Source organism: Tachyglossus aculeatus, chromosome X3 (genome assembly GCF_015852505.1).
Source record: "Tachyglossus aculeatus isolate mTacAcu1 chromosome X3, mTacAcu1.pri, whole genome shotgun sequence".
Lineage (NCBI taxonomy): Eukaryota > Metazoa > Chordata > Mammalia > Monotremata > Tachyglossidae > Tachyglossus > Tachyglossus aculeatus.
This window is the reverse complement of record NC_052099.1, coordinates 31,178,255-31,200,048: the sequence shown is the minus strand read 5'-3', so window position 1 is coordinate 31,200,048 and position 21,794 is coordinate 31,178,255. Positions and strand designations below refer to the sequence as shown.

At 44.3% G+C, this 21,794-nt stretch overlaps 1 protein-coding gene across 1 annotated transcript in view; it reads left to right on the top strand.

The window, feature by feature from the left end:
- FHOD3 (formin homology 2 domain containing 3) overlaps nucleotides 1-21,794 on the top strand; it is a 335,498-nt gene that overhangs the window by 235,462 nt on the left and 78,242 nt on the right. The window contains 4 exon segments of the mRNA XM_038770188.1: nucleotides 3,451-3,549; nucleotides 5,256-5,624; nucleotides 5,869-5,943; nucleotides 11,509-11,634. Coding sequence (XP_038626116.1) covers nucleotides 3,451-3,549; nucleotides 5,256-5,624; nucleotides 5,869-5,943; nucleotides 11,509-11,634 — 669 coding nt within the window.

Genomic DNA, 21,794 nt, shown 5'->3' with positions numbered 1-21,794 from the left:
CTAGGAACGATCCATTTTCAAGTTGAAATTAAACGCATCAATTGTTCTGAATTTGGTTTTTACCATTTGTGAGCCGTAACTGGCATCTTTCTAATTTCATACTGGATATTTTAAAGCTAATAGGGCATGGCAGTCAATATGGAGCTAATGGCAAATGTTTTTTTTTCCTTTAAAATATTGGGGAATGTTCAATCAAGACTGGATGAGTTAAAATTGGATTTATTGGGAGGATAAATATTAAAGTTAATGCACATGCTTACAGTCATTTGTAGGCAAGTCACATGAATCATATTTCCATGACTCACATACACACACACTCACCGTCTCATAATTTCTCGCTAAAGGACACCTCACATACATTCACAGACATAGACTCATACAGATGTACACACACGCACACAAATCACAGCCACTTGCTCCTCGCGGCAGCAGTTTGGGGAGGATGTATTCCACAGATTCAGTGGTACTGGAGCCCAGGAATTAGGGGAAACTTGATCAGAGGATTGAGAGAAGATGGGGGTGAAGCGGGGAAATCTGACCGGGAGGCCAGGGGAAGACAGGAGCTGAGTGGGGAGGGAGATGGGGTGCAGATGATAATTGCAGGGGATTAGGGCATGCGATCATAGTGATGAAATGAGGGAGAGCTGGGGCGGAAATGGTCAGAAGAAGTGGAATTGAGGGAGGCAGAGTTTGAGAAGACCATTCTGTATATGCTTAGAAAAAGGAGACGAACGAAGAGGTGTCTTCAAAAGCAGACTCAACGTGTCCGCCAGATTTGATGCCGGTAGTCTTTTATACACCGGAGCAGGGGATGAGGTTGAGTAGAATTCCCATTTTGAAATGCAGTACCAGCTGGATCTGAGTGATGCCACTTCTACAATCCTAACATTCCAGATTACAGCTAAGAATCGTTAGATTCCGAGGAGAAGAGCATGAAGTGGAAAATAGAGCTGGTGGTGAAGAAACTTCAATCCTGCACCTGAAGCTGCTTCTGTGAATTAATAATAATAATAAATATAATATAAAATAATAATATAATATAAAATAATAAGAATAACAGGGTATTTGTTAAGCGCTTACTAGGTGCCAAGCACTGTTTTAAGCACTGGGCAGGGTTACAAGGTAATCAAGTTAATCAACCCCTAGGGCTTGCAGTCTTAATCCCCTTTTTACAGATGAGGTCATTGAGGCCCAGAGAAGTTAAGTGACTTGCCCAAAGTCCCACAGCAGACAAGTGACAGAGCTGTCATTAGAACCCATGACCTCTGACTCCCAAATCCTTGCTCTTTCCACTAAGTTACACTGCTTCTCTAATTACTCATCGAGGGGGAAAATCATTGCCTGATATTTGTTGTGGATGACCTGATTTCTGATGCTTTATATCCATTTCCTGTGAAAGTTACAAACGACATGAACGAGGGTGGAAATGACTACCTGTGTTTGTTTTTGTACTACATCACTGTTCAAGCGTTCTCCTTTAATGTTCTTTTAAAGGAGGAAAAAAATTAAAAAAGTTTGAATCAAACGGTGGACTGCCCAGAACTGCATTAGCCGAATGGTTTTAGTGTTTAGTTCAGTGCTTTTCAAGTAGTAAGAGTTCCATAAATACCATTGTTTGACTGAAGTCTTAGCATTGGCATCATAATGCAGAATGTATGATTATAGCATAGTTCTCAGGAAGCGATGCCATCTTCATGAAGTCGTCGTTGCAAGTGGAGAAGAATGCATCTTCTACAAGAGGGCTGATTCTTGATATGTTATGATTTTTCAAACATTCATTCATTCATTCAATCGTATTTATTGAGTGCTTACTGTGTGCAGAGCACTGTACTAAGTGCTTGGGAAGTACAAGTTGGCAGTATATAGAGAGGGTCCCTACCCAACAATGGGCTCACAGCAATTTTAGGGGCAAAAGAAACAGACTAGAGTGCCAAATGTAGCATCTCATTGCTCTCCTTTACTGGCAAGATCCTAACCAGAATCCTCCCGGACTGGCTAGCAATGAATGTCATAGACTACACATTCCTGACACACAATGTGTCACAGCTCAGAGGACATGATTTTTATAGCCCATCAGAGGCTGGAGAAATTCAGGGAAAAGCGTGCAAGATTTCTTCCCAGTTTTGATAGATTTTCAAAAGTGCATTTCATACTAACAGTTGACCAGAGCTCTGACATTTAGCCTCAGTAATTAAGTGACTTTGGGCAAGTCACTTATCTGTGCCTGTTACCTCATCTGTAAAATGGGGATTAAGATTGTGAGCCCCCCGTGGGACAACCTGATCACCTTGTAACCTCCCCAGCGCTTAGAACAGTGCTTTTCACATAGTAAGCACTTACTAAATGCCATCATTATTATTAAGTAGAGTCATGAGATTGTAATGCAATCCATCCATCACTGATATTTATTGAGCGCTTACTGTGTGCAGAGCACTGTACTAAACAGTTGGGAGAGTATGCTACAACTGATGGTAGACAAGTTCCCTGCCCACAAGAAGCTCTCATTCTAGAGTTCATGTTCTTGTCAGAGGCGAGGGTGTCTATATGATCCATTGCCAACAGGGTAAAGCAAGGCTGTGTGGGCGGTCTAGTTCTGTTCATCAGGAAGATCCATCAGAGAGTTCTCGGAAATGATGTGAAAATACACCTCTGGTCAGCTGTGAAATTCTTTCAACGTTAACAGACTCAAAAACGGTCTGAGAGTCAGGAGAACCTGGGTTCTAAAACCAGCTCCACCATTTGTCTACTGTGGGACCTTGGGGAAGTCACTTCCCTCGCCTGGCCTCAGTTATCTGGAAAATGGGCATTATCTTGTACCATCCCAATGCTTAGTACAATGCCCGGTACATCATAAGCACTTAGAAATACCATTAAAAAAAAAACCCAACCCTAGAGATGGTCATTATTGTGTCACCCTATGCCGATGACTATACCTTAGAAGCACACATCCAAGGAGAAATGTAGATGTTTGTGATCTTCTTTGTAGAGCCAACCCAATGGTCTAGATGGGTGATGCCACTGAAGAAGATCAAGGCAATGTCCCAGCTTGCACTAGGGAAATTCTATACAGAACCAAAGCTCTCATGAGGAACATTAAGCTGAATGCCACCTTGGAACACTGTTATTCCATTCAGCAGTGCACCAAGGATGTGGAAAAAGTCACATCAGGAGGGCCATTTCTCTAATCAGAACCCAGCTCCTTCTGGCTCCCAGGACATGCTCTATCCATTAGGCCACGCTGCTTCTCTGAGGCCGACCTTTTGTCTTCTATACTAACAGATGAAGTCCAATTTTCTCCTGTGAAGCTTTAGCAAATTCTGCCTTTTTGCCTCTCCTAATTGCCTCTCCTCTTTGGGAGGGGGCTTTCAGCGAGAGGATTCATCTCAAACTTTCTTCCCAACTTGTCTTACTCTGTTCTGCCTGCCTGCCTCTTGTCCTGTTTGATCTCAGAGAGGAAGGGAAGTATGAGGAAGAAGAGGAGCAGCCAATCACAGAACCCAATTCAGAGGATGAGAGAGAAGAGGAGGCCGCTAGCCAGGTCGAAGACAGGTACCTTGCTTTTGTATCTCCCTCTCCCCTCTCTAAGCCTCAGCGCTAGCTCTTGCCTGATGTTTCTGTCCATTCGCTTGTTGGCTTTTTTCATTTCCCGAGTCCAAGCCGTCCATGGGAAGATTGAGAGGAGATTTAATTGGCCAGGTTCATAGGAATGCGTCGGCACATTTCAGTCATCCGTCCTGTCAAGTTTCTTAACAAACTGAACCCTCCTGTGAGAAATGGAAAAATGATTGAACACTGATATTAATCTCAGAAGCATGCCTTATTCGCCCAACAAGGATTTTTTTCTAAGCTGTGCGAGGAGCTGGCCTTAGTCACCTGATCACTGTCTCCCCCTCTAGACTGTAAGCTCGTTGTGGGCAGGGAATATGTCTTTTTTGTTATATTGTACTCTTCCAAGCACTTAGTACAGTGCTTTGCACACATTAAGTGCTTAATAAATATTATTGAATGAATGAATGAACCACTAGGCCCTGTAGGGGTTAGACTGACCTACCTCCTCTCTTCCAAACCCAGTTTCTACCAGAGGAAATTGTGGGACTTCTCTGATGTTACCTTTTCGACCTCTTCAGAGGGCTATTTTTTGATTGCTTGAGCAAGGGCTGTTTGATTTGCCTTATGGACAGGGAACGTGTCCGCTAATTCTGTTGCATTGTACTCTCCCAAGATTTCTCTTCCTGAACTCCATCCTTTTAAAGATTTCCTGAATATTACACTTGATAAAGAAACGATAGTGAAGATTTTCATTCATTCATTTAATCATATTTATTGAGCGCCTACCATGTGCAGAGATCTGTACTAAAAGCTTGGAAAGTACAATTCAGCAACCAAGGGAGACAATCGCCGCCCACAACTGGCTCACAGTCTAGAATAGGGAAAACAGACATCAAAACAAGTAAACAGACATCAATAGCATCTGTCCCCAAAAGATATATGACAATGGAAACAAGTACTTTGGAACACAGGCAATAAAAAGTGAGCTGACAGAGGTATCCAGGTTAAGAAACCGTGTTGACTTGGTTCTAGGACAAATACATGGCTGTTACTCAGGTTCTGTCCCACATTTGGGGAGGCAAATGATGGTTTCTTTTTGAGGCCCTCCTTAGGACATCCCCTGATGCAGGATTCCCTCTCCACGTCCCCCCACCACCACTGGGACCCATCACATATCAGTCACATGAGTCCTCCTGGGAGCACTTTGGTTGGTGAAGGGATGGCTGGGACCTCCAGGACAAAACCCTGCTCATCTCCGGCAAATATTTATCCAGTAGCACAGACTGGTTGGCTCACAGGCCAGGCTAAACATTTCTTTCAGGCATCCATCCTGAGATAGTTTTTACTACTGCCTGCTCCCATATATTTACAAATTATCTTTTGTCTCTCACACTGATTTGATTATTAACTCTCTGAATACAGGGAACGGTGAGGTGGGGGTGCCTGGCTTTTTTTTCTCTTGAGGGTGTTTAATTCACTATTTAGGACTCAGGACGTGCTCAATGAATCCTATTGATTGTGGTGATGAGAAAACTAGGAGTTTTAAACAATAATCAGAGCATTTCTCCAGGGCTAGCTCTGATCAGTATCATTTGGGATGCCAAGATTCCTTTGCCTGAAGTATTGTGCTAACTCTTCCAAATGCTCTTTTCTTTCCTTTCCTTTTGGTTCCTTCCCCTCTGTCTCCGCTATACCTCTTCCTGCAGTGAGGTCCACTCTGCCTCAGAGGCAGAGCAAGGTGGAAGTGGAAGCAGCTTGCAAAGTTCGGCATCTTCCTCCGGTGCGGTTTCTCGTCCTTCCCGCTCGAGAACCAAGAGCCCACCGCGCAACCCCTCTCCCGGTTCAGTTCCTCATCCTCCCGGGACTCTTCACTCATCGTCACCCTCTTCGCCTGCGCCCGGCTCGCTCAACTCGTCACAGTGCCTCGGGACTGCTTCTGGTGCTCCCAAAGCATCCCCCACCGTGGAAAAATTGCCTTACATACCCCACAGTCCATTTCATCTCTTCTCCTATGATTTTGAGGAGTCTCCTTTAAGCGTGAAAGAGAAGGAAGCCGAAGCCAGGAAGGAAAACAGGTAGATTTGGGTCCTCATTTCCTTAGCCTTTGGGGTAGATGGATCTTTTAGGTCTCAGTGGACAAGGGGACATTTAGCTCGCCCAGGCCCGTTGTTTGGGCACCTTTGGCATTGATGTAATTAGCCAAATCCAACTGTCCCCAATGTGTCACCTCTGCTCTGCACATAATAAATACCATCAATTGATTGATAGATCCACAAGGACATCATCTTTCTGATGACAGTATCTTTCTTCCCCCAACAGTCCGTCCGATCCTCTTCCCTCGAACAAATGCTCCGACTCTGATCCTTATAATTTCCGGTCTTTCTCTTCTAATAGGTGGGTGACTTTTGTTTTTCTCTCCTTTTTGTCTATTTTTCTGTTAATGCGTGTATATTTATGCAATGGTACTTCCATATCCTAAGATTTGATTTTGGGTGGGTGCTTGTGAATGAAGTGGGTATTTTTTCTCATTAGAAAACATGACCGTTGCTCATGAGCTGTGTCACCAACTGTATTCACCTTTGTTCCACAAATAGTCACTGTCATACGGCAATGATTTATAATGAAGCTGTGGGAACTGTACCACATTTTCAAGAGCCAGCTTGAAGATAAAGTTGCGACTTCAACACAGTGGACTGGGTTTTTTAGATTCCCTCAATTGTGAGATGAGATTTCATTTGTTAATACTCTAATCCCAGCTCTTCCACTTGTCTGTGGCGTGACTTTGGACAATCACTTAACTTCTCTGTGCCTCAGTTACCTCATCTGCAAAATGGGGATTCAGCACCTGTTCTCCTTCCTACTTAGACTGCCCAATATGGGACCTGATTATCTTGTATGTACCTCAGTGCTTAGTACATTGCTGGGCACAGAATGAGCACCTAACAAATACTATTAGTATTATTATTATTATTGTTATAGAATTTCAAAAGAAAATCATGAGTCTGTTCATACGTACCTGGCCACTGTTTTTGTTCCTGTTTAAGTAGGTTCAGGAAGCAGGCAGAATTTTACAACATTGGCTTGGAAACCTAGGATTCAGAGGGCCTAACTTGGAGGTGTTTCTGTTAATGAAGAGATTTTGTGTCAGTTGTGTCCTTAGGGGTTTGTATTCTCTCTATCATGCTGCTGAATGATTCCAGACCACTCAAGGCTGTTTCAGTGCAACCCAAGGGATTGCAATTTGAAAATTGCTCTTTGGCCTAAATGAAGCCAATAATGGCCTGCTAATGGAGTTTTACAATCTGAGAGGAAATGGCATTAAGGCATAGCTCAATTGTATATACAGAAACCTTGGCTAGTGAGACGGATACATTTACACTTAGACTGTGCACTTGAGAAAGTATTTAATATGGTCGTGTGGGTATCTTGATTGTCCAAACCCATTTCCAGCCAGAACTCGGTGGAGTGGATTTTAAGTTTTTGATCTTGGGAGCTCATTCAATATTACTCTGCTGCAACTTTTTGTCTTATCTTTTGAGAAGGAATTTCAGTTTCATAGGGAAGTAGGCGCAGATAGGGAAGTAAGCCATCACAGTTCAATTAGGTGGTTCAATCCAGTGGAACTCATTTATTTAGTTCCGATTCAACTTAGCCAATATTTGAATACTACAGATGGGGTCATGGAGACAAAATGGGAGCAGGTGTGTAGATCTTGGGTGGGACTCCTGATGGGTTCAGGAAGTACACAATTAAGAGTGGACATCTTGGGGTGCCCGTGAGCACCCCACAGACACCCTGTCATTCATTCAATCATATTTATTGAGCACATAACTATGTGCAGAGCACTGTACTAACTCCCCAGTTTGCTTGCACTTAGGCTGTTAGGTTAAGAGTCAGGGTGTTGGGGTGAAGATGCAAGGATCAGGAAGAGCTGGGGAAGTAGACAGAGGAGACAGGGCAATATGGTGACTCCCAGAGTCCTGGGGTGGACCTTGAATGTGCCCAAGTGATGTGGGCCTCCATAATGGATTGTTGGGTCTATACACCAACCACATTAATAACAACAATTGTGGTATTGAAGTGCTTATTATGTGCCAGGCGCTATACTAAGCTTTGTGGGAGAATAATAATACTAATAAAAATGGCATTTATTAAGTGCTTACTGTGTGCAAAGCACTGTTCTAAGCACTGGGGAGGTTACAAGGTGATCAGGTTGTCCCACATGGGGCTCACAGTCTTAATCCCCATTTTACAGATGAGGTAACTGAGGCACAGAGAAGTGAAGTGACTTGCCCAAAGTCACACAGCTGACAAATCAGGTTGGACACAGTCCCTGTCCCACATGGGGCTCACAATCAGACTTATTCCACATTTTATAGATGAGGTAACTGAGGCCCAGTGAAGCGATTCACCCAAATCAATCAATCAATCATATTGAGCGTTTACTGTGTGCAGAGCACTGTACTAAGCGCCCAAAGTCACACAGCAGATGAGTGGCAGAGCCAGGATTATAAGCAGGCTTTGGGGGCCAAGGAGCAAGCTGACCCTAATGAAATGTGGCTGAAATATGGTTCACAAGTCAGTCTTATTCCACATTTTACAGATGAGGTAGCTGAGGCCCAGAGAAGTGAAGTGACTTGCCCAAGGTCACACAGCAGAGGAATGGCAGAGCCAGGATTACAAACAGGCTTTGGGGGCCAAGGAGCAAGCTGGCCCTAAATGAAATATCGCCAAAATGGACCTTTCTCTTGGCAAGCTCAGTGTCCTCCACACTTTTTCTGATGTAGTGATGATTGCTATCTCCCTGACTAGGTCCCACTAAAAACGTCAACACCTAGTCTTGCTAAGCATGGGAGGATATTGCTCCCGAGAACACAGAGCTTGTAGAAAAGCCAGAGTTCCGTTGGATTAATTTGCCCGTTATGGTTCTTTAAGGGGGCAGTAGAGGCAAATAAACCCATTTTATAGAACACAGTTAGCTGGGAACGAGTGAGGTGTCCTCAGTCAATAGAAATTTGATGCGGTCGGCTGTTTTTCTGGTCTGATGTGATTAACAGGGACTGGGAAGAAACTTCAAAAGTTTGCAAATCCAGCCATTTTGGGTTGCCAGTGACAGATTGGTTAATGTGATGGAGGGATAAGAAGACTCAAGGAGGCTACACAGCCGTCTTGGGCAGAGTAGAAAAATATGACATATGAACAGCGATGGGAGGACGAGAGGGGCTGTGAGATAATGTCCACCGCATGATCCCTGGAAGAGATTTCTCCTGGATCGATTTCTCCTTGATTCGTGGGAAGCAAGGGCCTGGGCGTCAGAAGCCCTGGGTTCTAATCCCATCTCTGCTACTTACTTGCACGTGATCTCGGGCAATTCACTTAACTTCTCTGTGCCTCAGTTGCCTCAACTGTAAAATGGGGATTCCATGTCCGTTCTTCCTCCTCCTTAGATAGTGAGCCCCAAGTGGGACAGGGACTCAGATAGTAAGCCCTTAATAAATAGAATAATAATAATAGTAATATTAAAAGCACCCAATGAGGGATTTTCTTTTTTGGTGGACTAAAAATAGAGCAGCAGCACGGCTTAGTGGAAAGAGCATGGGCTTGGGAGTCGGAGGACGTGGGTTCTAATCCTGGCTCCACCACTTGTCTGCTGTGTGACCTTCGGCAAGACACTTAACTTCTCTGTGCCTCAGTTAGCTCATCTGTAAAATGGGGATGAAAACTGTGAGCCCCACATGGGACAACCTGATTACCTTGTATCTACCCCAGCACTTAGAACAGTGCTCGGCACATAGTAAGCTCTTAACAAATGCCATTATTATTACTAGGGCTGTATTTTGGAGAGATACCTCTTCAACCATGCCTTGCAATTTCCTTTTTCACATGAACTGGCACCTAAACTAAAACTTATGGAAGGAGAATGGAAATAAAATGTTTCATGTTTTACTGGAAAGAATTTGGATGCTTTTCATTGATAACAAAAGCATTAGCAAATCACTTAAATGTATGTCTTAATGATGACTGGGGAATACTGCCATTTTTCTTCATTGCATTCGGATTGAATACAGTTGACATCAATCCTTCTGCCTCTGAGTTGTTTTCTTAATGCCTGATTATTAAGTTTCAGACCAGTTAATAAATCTCTGGGTCATGGCTTGTGCTATTTGAAAAGTATTTTGAGTGGTATCCTTTTTTTCCTCCCTTTTTTTTCCTTTCCCAATAAAAGAATTCCAAGGGAATGGGTCACTATTCAAGGCATTGAACAGTGTTTTGGGTAGGTCGTCCTTGTGTCCTGGAAGAAGTGGGAACACTCCAGATTTCCAGAGGCGGATCCAGGAAGACTGTAGGAAAGTAGACAGATAATGCCCGCCCCCCCCCCCCCCCATGATCATCTAAACTGGTCCATCTATCTTTTCCCCTTCTTCCAACCACATCCTTCTCCAGCCTCCTTGTGAGAAGGGAATATGACTGCATACTCTGTCATACTGTGCTCTACACCCAGTAAGCACTCAATAAATACCACTGACTGATTCTTTTTTAAATAATATTTAAGTGCTTACTATGTGTCCGGCACTGTATGAAGTGCTGGGGTAGACTTAAAATAATCAAGGTGGACAAAGTCCCATGTCCCACGTGGGGCTTAATCCTCATTTTCCGGATGAGGTAACTGAGGCATTCAGATGTGAAGTGACCTGCCTAAAGTCACAAAGCAGACAAGTGACAGAGCCGGGATTAGAACCCAGGTCCTCTGACTTTCGGGCCCATGCTCTTTCCACTAGGCTACATGACTTCCCATTGATCAGTCATAATTATTGAGTGCTTACTGTGCCCAGAACACTGTACTAAGCACTTCGCAGAGTACAATATAACAGTAGATGGACACATTCCCTGCCCACAACGACCTCACGGTCTAGAGACGATTCATTGATGATTCAGACACCCCAAATCCTGGGGGACTTTAACTGTGCAAGCTTCTCTCTCACCCCCATATCACCTCATTTTGCTTCCCTCTCTGCCTCCACTGCCCTCAAGTTACCAAAAAGGAGGAGGAAAGTCAAACCATTTTGGGTTAGTGATCCAATGTCCCATTCATCACCGAAAATAACATAGCTGGCCTCAATATGGGACAGTTTCAAGGCCAGATACTTGCTGTCTGCCTATATAGAAACAGGACCACTTGCTAGTCAGGAAAAACAGCGGAGTGGACAGACTAATGACTCCTAGTGTGGCTGCCCCAAAGTTGTCTCCAAGGGAGACTGTGCTGAGCTCCAGCATAAGGCTAATCCAGGTTGCTCTGGGACTATTTTTCTTTTTTTATGGCATTTGTTAAGCTCTTACTCTGTGCCAGGAACTGTTCTAAGTGCTGGAGCAGATGTAAGGTAAACAACATGCAAGATAGATAGAAGTTGTCACCTTGTCTCACCCCTCCAGACCAAAATACCTGTCATCCTGTTGGGATTGAAAGGCGGGAAACTCTGTTAGAGAAGCAGGGAGAAGCAGAAGAAGCAGAAGCAGAGAAGCAGAGAGAGACATGGACTGTGCCCAAATGGATAAGCTTGTATCTACCCTAGCACCTAGTATAGTACCTGGTTCATAGTAAGCATTTAACAAATACCGTGAAAATTTAAGAAAGAACCATTCTCTCTCCCCACTAGATGGTGAGCCTCACGTGGGACAAGACCTGTGTCTAACCTGCTTATATTGTTTCCACCCTAGCATTTAACACAGTGCTTTTAACAAACATTTAGCAACCATCACAGTTGTTATCATTGGCGGTAGTAGTAGACAAGCGGTAGACATGCTAGATGGTGGAGGTTGGAATTGCTATAGAAAAGACCTTTTGCTTCACCAGGAAAAGCCAGGGAACACTTCCTGTGACACGTCTGTTAGCTCATTAATTGACACGCTTTCTGTCTTTCTCCCCCTGCCCGCTACTTTTTGTTCTCCCATCCTCGTCAGATATAACAACTACGGCAACAGCTCTTTCACCACTTCCAGAACCTACTGTGGACCAATAACTTCTGCGACCCCCAGTTCTCGCTACGGGACGTCTCTGTCACCCCCAGAGGAGACCAAATCTGACCGGTCAGTAAGAAAACATCGGTTATGGGATGCCTGCGGGGTTTGGGGTCTCCTAGTTGCATGGGGTGGGGGGAAAAGGTTAATGCCAAAATGCCCCAGGGAGGAGGGGATGTGAGGTAAGAAAACTGAGGCTGCCTTGGTCGTTTCCAGAGAGAATCCGTCAAGGGCAAGGATTCTTTCCTTCTCTTTCTCCCCAAAGTACAATCAATCCATTGTATTTATTGAGTGTTTACTGGTGTAGAGTACTGTACTGAGCGCTTGGGAGAGTGCAGTAGTACAGACTGTAAACCCATTGTGGGCAGGGAACGTGACTGTTTATTGTTGTGTTGTACTCTTCCAAGCACTCAGTACGGTGCTCTGCACACAGTAAGCGCTTAATAAATACGATTGAATGAATGAATGAGTGGGGTTGGTAGACTCATTTCCTGCCCACAGTGAACTTCAAGTCTAGGGGACACGATCTTCCCTTAAGTTCTCACCTCTCAATTTTACCAAAGGAGAGATCACTGCCCCTCCTCTCCCTTGTTCCATCTTCCCTCCAACCACAAAAATGGCTACTGAGATTGACAACCAGATGAATTTGCTCCATTAAAAAAGATTTGCCCGTTTTGTTTTCTTCAGACAATGCCACATCTGGCAATGAATCGATAGTATTTATTGATCATGAACTCCGTGCAGAGCACTGTCCTGAAAACCTGAGAGACTACAGAAGAGTCAGGCCCATACAGCCTATTTCACAAGCAAAATGTTCCTGGATAAATAAGAAGTGTCCCTTATTTGTAAATAACAGTCCTTCAATGCCCTCCTGAAGTACCTGGGGCCTGAGGCTGATTCTTGCAGTCTGTCCGTTTTTAATGGGAAGAAGCGTTCTTGAGCTGGAAATAAATTTCACCTGGCATAAAGCTCAGATGAGCAGCGCTGAACTGACTTAAGATGCTTGGAATTTAAACTGGTTAAAAAAGGAGAGATGGGATCTTTTCATTTGAGGGCTGTCAAGAGCAGTCATCTGAAAACAGCTTGTGATTTCAAGCATTGTCAGATTTGCATCCAATCCATCAGGAATTTCTGCAAGGTAGCGGCACAGGTCGGTGGTATTCACTGAGCGCTTACAGTGTACGCTGTACTAAGTTCTGGGCCAGAGAGAGGATGCGGGCAAGGGGCCAGTGGCAAGATAGATGAGATTAGGTAAAGTGAGTAAATTGACATTAGAGGAGCCATGTTTGTGGATTGAGTTGTAATTGGAAACCGGTGATATAGAAGAGGGCAAGCTGACTGCTTTAAAACTGATGGTTAGGAATTCCTGTTTGATGCAGAGATGGATGGGCAATCACTGGAAGTTTTGGATTAGTGGACCGATGTGGACTGATTGATTTATTAGAAAACTGATCAGGCCAGCAGAGTGGATTAGGATTGGAGTAGGGAAAGACAGGAGGCAGGGAGACCAGCGAAGGATCCTGGATTGCCCAAACCTTCCCTAATCTTGGTTAATTGCCCTTCTTTAGGGAATGAAAAATGCTTCTCCTGCCCAGGTCATCTGCCACTTACTCACCGGGCCACTGTTTATTTTGGGAAGCGCTTTGTGTGTCAGTGAACTTTCAGGTTGAAAAAAAAAATTACAGAAGGTCTACTGAATTGTCCCTGTCCTCTTATTCTCATGGGTTTTCTTTTTGATTCTACTTTACGTTATGGAATCTTATCCACAATCAAATCTGCTCAGTGGTGCGGTTCTAAGTTAGTTCTGTAGGGCAGAGGTGCTTTGGAGCATCAGGCATTGATTTATTCCCATTTTCCAGTTGAGTAATTGTATGAAAACCCCCCCCACTCACCACCTTTAGCATTTGCTCATCCTGTAATATGAGTCACACCATTGTCAGGTCAAATCAAAGCAACCGACCACTTGGAATTCCTTCCCGGATCTCCTCCGAGAGAGGTTGGGAGCATAAGGCCCCAAGAGCAGGTAATCGAATCTCCTTTGGAAAAACGATCTGCCTAGAGGAATGTAAGTTGTCTGAGGTGGTTGGACAGATGCAGGGAGAGCCGGGAGCACAACAGAGCAGCCTGTGTTGGATTGCCTGAAGCATCCTTATAGGTACAAGTTCAACAGGTGACCATTCCCATCCTTCGTTTGATGAGAACACTGAGGCACTGAGAAGTTTTCACTTACCTTTTCTGTGCTTCAGTCTCCTCGTCTGTGAAAGGGGGATTGAGACTGTGAGGCCCTTGTGGGACAGCGGATTAGCTTGTATCTTTCCCCAGTGCTTAGTAAAGTCCCTGGAACGTAGTAAATGCTTAACAAACACTGTATATCCTCCCCCCAAAAAATGACTTGTCCAAGATCACTCAGCAGGCATGTGGTGGAGTCAGGATAAGAACCCACTTTTTCTCCCACTAGGCCATGGTGCGTCTCATTTTAGAATACTGACCAATTCTGGTTTCACTTCTTAAAAAGACAGAGCGGTGATACACTGTCTCTCATCATCAATCGTATTTATTGAGCGCTTACTATGTGCAGAGCACTGTACTAAGCGCTTGGGAAGTACAAATTGGCAACATATAGAGACAGTCCCTACCCAACAGTGGGCTCACAGTCTAAAAGTCTCTCCTACCATCTACGGCCCTGGGACAGTTTGTACAACAGTGGGGTCTGGGAAGGAGAGAAAGACGCACGCACATCTGGAGAGGAAAAAAGCTGTAAAACTAATTTCTTGCTAGAAATACAACCCACCCTTTACCAGAAATTTCCATTAATCATGCTCATAATGATAAGCATTCAACATGGAAAGCTTACTTCCAGCATTTTAGGTCCTATTGATTTTCATACTGGTACCAGATGAAAATCTGTAAGGTCTCCTTCAAGAAAATAAGTGGAACTCATCTCCCTCACCCTGATTCTCTCCCTTCTCTGATAAAGCCCTGAGTTAAGTCTAGGAGAAAAAAGGGTGACAGGGCAGGATGGTTGTGGAAAAAAATGACAAAACCGGGTGATGGAGTTTTGAGAATTTGCCTCCAGTTTGCGGCGAGGTCACTCACACCTAAGCCATCCCAAGATTCATTCATTCATTCAATCGTATTTATTGAGTGCTTACTGTGTGCAGAGCACTGGACTAAGCGCTTGGGAAGTACAAGTTTGCAACAGATACAACGTTAGTCTTGGTACAAAGTTGGCACTTAAACACCACAATTATTATCATTATTGTTAAAAAAAAGGAAACCAAAGTGCTGAGAAGTGCCTGTTTGACACACAGAAGTGCTTAATACCATTCAAAAAAAAAAAAAAAGATGGTGAGAATGTCTCCTATTCTGAAAGATCTCCAAATAAGAAACCCAAACCTTCCCTCTGTGACATCTGATGACTTTGACTGGAAGTTAATGCTCTATTATTTTTAAGCCCATTTCCTCTCACTGGAGAAGGAAAACCATCATTAAGGGTGATGGTATATAACTGGGGGTCTGAGTGCAGTGCACTCAACCGAGAACTTGGGAAAGTCCAACCAAAGCAAGAGATTCACTCACCACCCTCAAGGAGCTTATAATCATCATCAGTCGTATTTATTGAGCGCTTACTATGTGCAGAGCACTGTACTAAGCACTTGGGGAGTACAAATTGGCAACATGTAGAGACAGTCCCTACCCAACAGTGGGCTCACAGTCTAAAAGGGGGAGACAGAGAACAAAACCAAACATACTAACAAAATAAAATCTAATGGAGAAGACAAACATACAAAATATTCACAAATACTGGGGGCAGAAGGGATCGGAGGAGAAGTAGGATGGATGTCCCAAGATGAAACATCAAAATAAATAATCGAATGGGGGAGTCAGAAGGATCTGGGTTCTAGTCCTCTGCCACTTGTCTGCTCTCTGTCCTTGGGCAAGCCACTTAACTTCTCTATGCCTCAGTTACCCCATCTGTAAAATGGGGAGTAGAAGTGTGAGCCCCATATGGGACAACTGATTACCCTGTATCTACCCCAGCACTTAGAACAGTGCTTAGCACATAGTAAGTGCTTAACAAATACCACAATTGTTATTATTGTTATTATTAATCTCAGCTCCACCACTTGTCTCTTGTGTCACCTTGGGGCAATTCACTTCTTCTCTCTGCCTCAGTTGCCTCATCTGTAAATTGGGGATTAAGCCCCATGTGGAACAGGGACTGTGTCCAAACTTATTATCTTGTATCTGCCCCAGTGCTTAGTACAGTGCCTGGCATATAGTCAGCACTTAATAAATACCATTAAAAAAAATGAAGCCCCCTTAATAGATTTAGCCAACTCCCCCTTTTTAATGTCTCTGTGCCTCAGTTTCCTCAACTGGAAAATGGTGGTACCCATTCTCCCTCTTCCTTACTCCTTCCTCCTACATTCTTCCTCCTACCCATTCCCTCCCTCCTGAAGCAGCATGGTTCAGTGGAAAGAGCATGGGCTTTGGAGTCAGAGATCATGGGTTCGAATCCCGGCTCTGCCGCATGTCTGCTGCGTGACCTTGGGCAAGTCACTTAGCTTCTCGGAGCCTCAGTTACCTCATCTGTAAAGTGGGGATTAAGACTGTGAGCCCCCCGTGGGACAACCTGATCACCTTGTATCCCCCCAGCGCTTAGAACAGTGCCTTGCACATAGTAAGCGCTTAACAAATGCCATTATTATTATTCTTATTATTACTTAGACTGTGAGCCCCCTGTGAGGCATGGGGTCTGTGTCTGTCCTAATTGACTTGTACCTACCCCAACGCTTAGAACAGTGTTTGACACATAGTAAGTGCTTAATAAATACCATCTGACCTGAAGGCAGAGCCGGGCAGCAGAGGGGGCAGGTTCTGAGTGTGAATTCTAGGTTGGGACAGTAGTGTGGCTGCAGCCTAGCACCAACCATGGCCTGTCCCCTCCCGCCTCAAGCCCACCCCTTCTCCCTACCCCTTGCCTGAAAAAAGGGACTCCGGGAACCCTGGACACAGATCCGACCCTGTGAGCGCCGGGACTGTGTCCAACCTGAATAGCCTGTAACCACCCAGAGCTTATAACAGGGTCTGGCGCTCTCTTCCTCCCTTCATCATCATCATCATCAATCGTATTTATTGAGCGCTTACTGCATGCAGAGCACTGTACTAAGCACTTGGGAATTACAAGTTGGCAGCATATAGAGACAGTCCCTACCCAACAGTGGGCTCACAGTCTCAAAGCCTCCCTTCAAAGCCCTACTGAGAGCTCACCTCCTCCAAGAGGCCTTCCCAGACTGAGCCTCCTTTTCCCTCTCCTCCTCCCCATCCCCTCTGCCCAACCTCCTTCCCTTCCCCATAGCACCTGTATATATGTTTGTACAGATTTATTACTCTATTTTACTTGTCCATATTTTCTATTCTATTTATTTTGTTAATGATGTGCATTTGGCTTTTATTCTATTTGTTCTGACGACTTGACACCTGTCCACCTGTTTTGTTGTCTGTCTCCCCCTTCTAGACTGTGAGCCTGTTATTGGGTAGGGACCGTCTCTGTATGTTGCCGACTTGTACTTCCCAAGCGCTTAGTACAGTGCTCTGCACACAGTAAGCGCTCAATGAATATGATTGAATGAATGAATGAATGGTGCATAGTAATAATAATAATGATGGTATTTGTTAAGCGCTTACTATGGCCAAGCACTGTTCTAAACGCTGGAGTAGATTCAAGGTAATCAGGTTGTCTCACGTAGGGCTTACAGTCTTAATCCCCATTTTACAGATGAGGTAACTGAGGCACAGAGAAGTTAAGTGACTTGCCCAGAGTCACACAGCTGACAAGTGGTGGTGCTAGGATTAGAACCCATGACCTTCTGTCTCCCAGGCCAGTCCTTTATCCACCATGCCATGCCATGGACAGTGTCCAACCTGATTAGCTTGTTTCTATCCCAATGCCTAGTATGTGCTTAGCACATAGTAAGCACTTGGGAGTCCCAAGCCAAGCCACACTGAGTGTGGCAGGGAATATGTCTGTTTATTGTTGTAGTAATAATAGCAATGATGGCATTTATTAAGCACTTACTATGTGCAAAGCACTGTTCTAATAATAATAATGATGATGGCATTTGTCTTTTAGACTGTGAGCCCACTGTTGAGTAGGGACTGTCTCTATATGTTGCCAGCTTGTAGTTCCCAAGCGCTTAGTACAGTGCTCTGCACACAGTAAGCGCTCAATAAATATGATTGATTGATAAATACGATTGATTTGTTAGGCGCTTGCTATGTGCAAAGCACTGTTCTGAGCGCTGGGGTGATGCAAGGTGATCAGGTTGACCCATGTGGGGCTCACAGTCTTCATCCCCATTTTACAGATGAAGGAACTGAGGCCCAGAGAAGTGAAGTGACTTGCCCAAAGTCACACAGCTGACACTTGGCGGAGCCGGGATTTGAACCCATGACCCCGGGATTTGAACCCATGACCTCTAACTCCAAAGCCTGTGCTCTTTCCACTGAGCCACGCTGCTTCTCTCCCAAGCACTTAGCAGTGTTTTGCACACAGTAAGGGCTCAGTCAATACGACTGAATGAAAGAATGAATAAATAGTATTAAAAATAAAATAACAAAAAAAGCCTTGAGGTCATTCCCAAGCCAGCGTGAAGCTCCCTCTGGTGTAGGCCGTCTCTGCATTGCAGTTCAGCTCCTGGGAAGGGAGTTGGCAGAATGCAAAACAGCATTTCTGACTGAAGAAAACTTTTTTGGGGGTATTTGTTAAGCGTTTACTATGTGCCAGGCACCGTGCTAAGCGCTGGGGTAGATGCACTTAATCTAGTTGGACACAGCCCATGTGTCAGGTGAGGCTCAAATAATAATAATAATAATAATAATGGCATTTATTAAGCACTTACTATGTGCAAAGCACTGTTCTAAGCGCTGGGGAGGTTACAAGGTGATCAGGTTGTCCCACGGTGGGCTCACAGTCTTCATCCCCATTTTACAGATGAGGGAACTGAGGCACAGAGAAGTTAAGTGACTTGCCCACAGTCACACAGCTGAGAAGTGGCGGAGCCGGGATTTGAACCCATGACCTCTGACTCCCAAGCCCGGGCTCTTTCCATTGAGCCATGCTGCTTCTCAATAATAATTATAATATAATAATAATAATAATAATCACATATAATAATAATAATGGCATTTGTTAAGTGCTTACTATGTGCAAAGCACTGTTCTAAGCACTGGGGGATACAAGGTGATCAGGTTGTCCCACGTGGGGCTCACAGTCATCGTCCCCATTTTACAGATGAGGTGACTGAGGCTCCGAGAAGTTAAGTGACTTGCCCAAGGTCACACAGCAGACATGTGGCGGAGCTGGGATTCGAACCCGTGACCTCCGACTCCAAAGCCCGTGCTCTTTCCATCATCATCATCGATCGCATTTATTGAGCGCTTACTATGTGCAGAGCACTGTACTAAGCGCTTGGGAAGTACAAATTGGCTGGGAAGTACAAATTTCCACTAAGCCACGCTGCTTCTCTAAGCCTTAAAGCTCAAAGCCTTAACCCCCTTTTCACAGACCGGGGGAACTGAGGCACAGAGAAGTAGAGTGTCCCGCCCAGTTTGTCTCCCATTCCTTTGGATGCAGATGAATCCACCGAATTGCGGTTCCCAGCAAACTAGCCTAACGGCTCCAAATTCCATTCACAGTGCCCTTCTCAGACCTCATTTGCAAAAGCAGAATTGATCTTTGGTTTGATCTGTCTTCCTCTGTTTGCTTTGTGCTTATTTTTGCAAAGATTCCCGAATGTATGTTTAGTCTCTCCGCGGATTGTTATATCAACACAGTACTGACCCATCTTAGAGGGGCGGTCTCAGTATACAGCCCTACCGTAATGAGCACGATAGCCTTCCCTAATCTGCGCCTCCACTCCCCGTCTCTTCAGACGGGCCGATTGGTTTGTTCTGTGACAGCCAGGAGACATTCAGGATTACTTCAAGTCTACTTTGGACCAGCTGTGTGGTATTGTTTTTCCATCAGATAACTTTTCCACTGAAAGAGCAGACACAAAGGAAAAATTGGAGTGATTATTGCTCACATATTAAATTCTAAATACCCGTAATCCCTCAGGCACTGAGTATACTGTAGGAAATGCATATCAGGAGGGTTTCTTTCATCCACCTCTCCATCCCACAGATACACACACATTTCTACCCGCTCAAATGTCCGAAGAATAAATGGTGATTTAAAAATCATAATGAAAATTAGAAGTGGAAACTTCTCTTTGTAATCAATGGTATTTTGTGACGGCTTACTATGTGCAGAGCACTATATCAAGTGCCCAGGAGAGCACAACGCAACAGAATAGCAACAGAGGGGCAAAAATGGAATAAGTCTCTTAATTTATAATGTTGGGCCTTACGTTATTTTTCCTTATCTGGAAATTGAACGTGATTGTTTTGAGATTTGGGGTAGATTTCCATTCCACTTTGAGCCCCGTCGTTGGCTCATGCTGTTTCATCTTTGAGCACAAAACATAGCTCTGTATAGGTGCGTATATATAGTATTCATAGCAGTAATAGCATTTATAGAGAAGCATTTTAGAGAAGCAGCATGGCTCAATGGAAAGAGCATGGGCTTTGGAGTCAGAGGTCATGGATTCAAATCTCAGCTCCAACAATTGTCAGCTGTGTGACTTTGGGCAAGTCACTTAACTTCTCTGTGCCTTAGTTACCTCATCTATCAAATGGAGATTAAGACTGTGAGCCCCCCGTGGGATAACCTGATCACCTTGCATCTACCCCAGTGCTTAGAACAGTGCTTTGCACATAGTAAGTGCTTAATAAATGTGATCATTATTATTATTATTTATAAATACACATATCCTTCATTGATCAAGATGGTGCTAGTGATGGGGCGATCCTTTTCTTGCAAGGAAGTGGGGCTGAAAAGACTGAGATGTTAGGTACACACACACACACACACACTGCATATACCATTACTAAAGTTATAGTAGTAATCGTTTTTATTGAACACCCACTGAATGCAATACATCGAAATGAGCAAATGGGAGAAAGTACTATAGAAGCATCAGAACTGATTGCTGCCCTTATCTTATATTTCCTGATTTGGTACCCCGTGTTCTTTTATGGTATTTGTTAAGCACTTACTGTGTCTTGGGCACTGTACTAAGTGCCGGTGTAGAAAGAAGCTAGTCAGGTTAGATACCGTCCATGTCCCATGTGGGGCTCAGTCTTCATCCCCATTTTACAGATTAGTTCACTGAGGTGCAGAGAAGTAAAGTGACATGCCTGAAGTCACACAGCAGACAGGTGAGTAGAACCCAGGTCCTCTGACTCCCAGGCATGGGCTCTTTCCTTTAGGCCACACTGCTTATGAGTATGTTGCAACAATAATGATGATTACCATAATGATGATAGTAATATTAATGATACTATTAATGGCGTTTTAATAGCAGTGATGCTAATTATGTTGATGAGCGCCAGAAGGCAAGTCCTTCACTGGCCTCTCGTCAAGCCTTTTGATTTGCCCACTGTTGTCTTAAAACAGGCCTGAAGCAGGCCGACAGCCTCTTCAGATCATCCAGATGACTCAGAAAACTTCTGTCAGGACTTCTGAAAGACAGTGTTGGGGAAAATCCAGGAAGAAAGGTTGCAATCTGCTAAAATGCACAGAGAGGGCTAGGTAATGCCTTACCAGTTGGACAAACAAGGGATTTTTTCCAGAGGCTGAAGCAGTATGTCCTAGCGGTTAGGACACGGGCTCGGGAGTCAGAAGGACCTGTGTTCTAATCCCGGCTCCGCCACGTGTCGGCTGGAAACTGGGTTGCCTGATCCCAGGTTGAAAGGGGGTCAGCCGGCCCACGCTCCTGCCCCCTGATTTCTAAACCCTGAGTTTTGTTCTCCATTTAGTCATTTTTTTTTGCCATCAACTGAACTTTTATCCTAAAATAAAATCTTTCTTCAAAACCTTTCCTCTTGCTGTTTGTTTTAAAACCTATGCTGGAAAAAGCCTTGCAGTGCTGCTTTGAAAGAATGCCGATTTATTGTCGGAACAAGAAGACGTAGAAATGCTTGAGATGGCTTTCTGAATTTTGTCAAAAAAAAAAGGCTCTGAATTTTTCCTGGCAAAAGGCCCCAAACATTTCAATTTGGGCCTGGGTTTATAGGATATCAGGTTTTATAGTCCCATATGTAATGCTTATCTGGGTGGGATA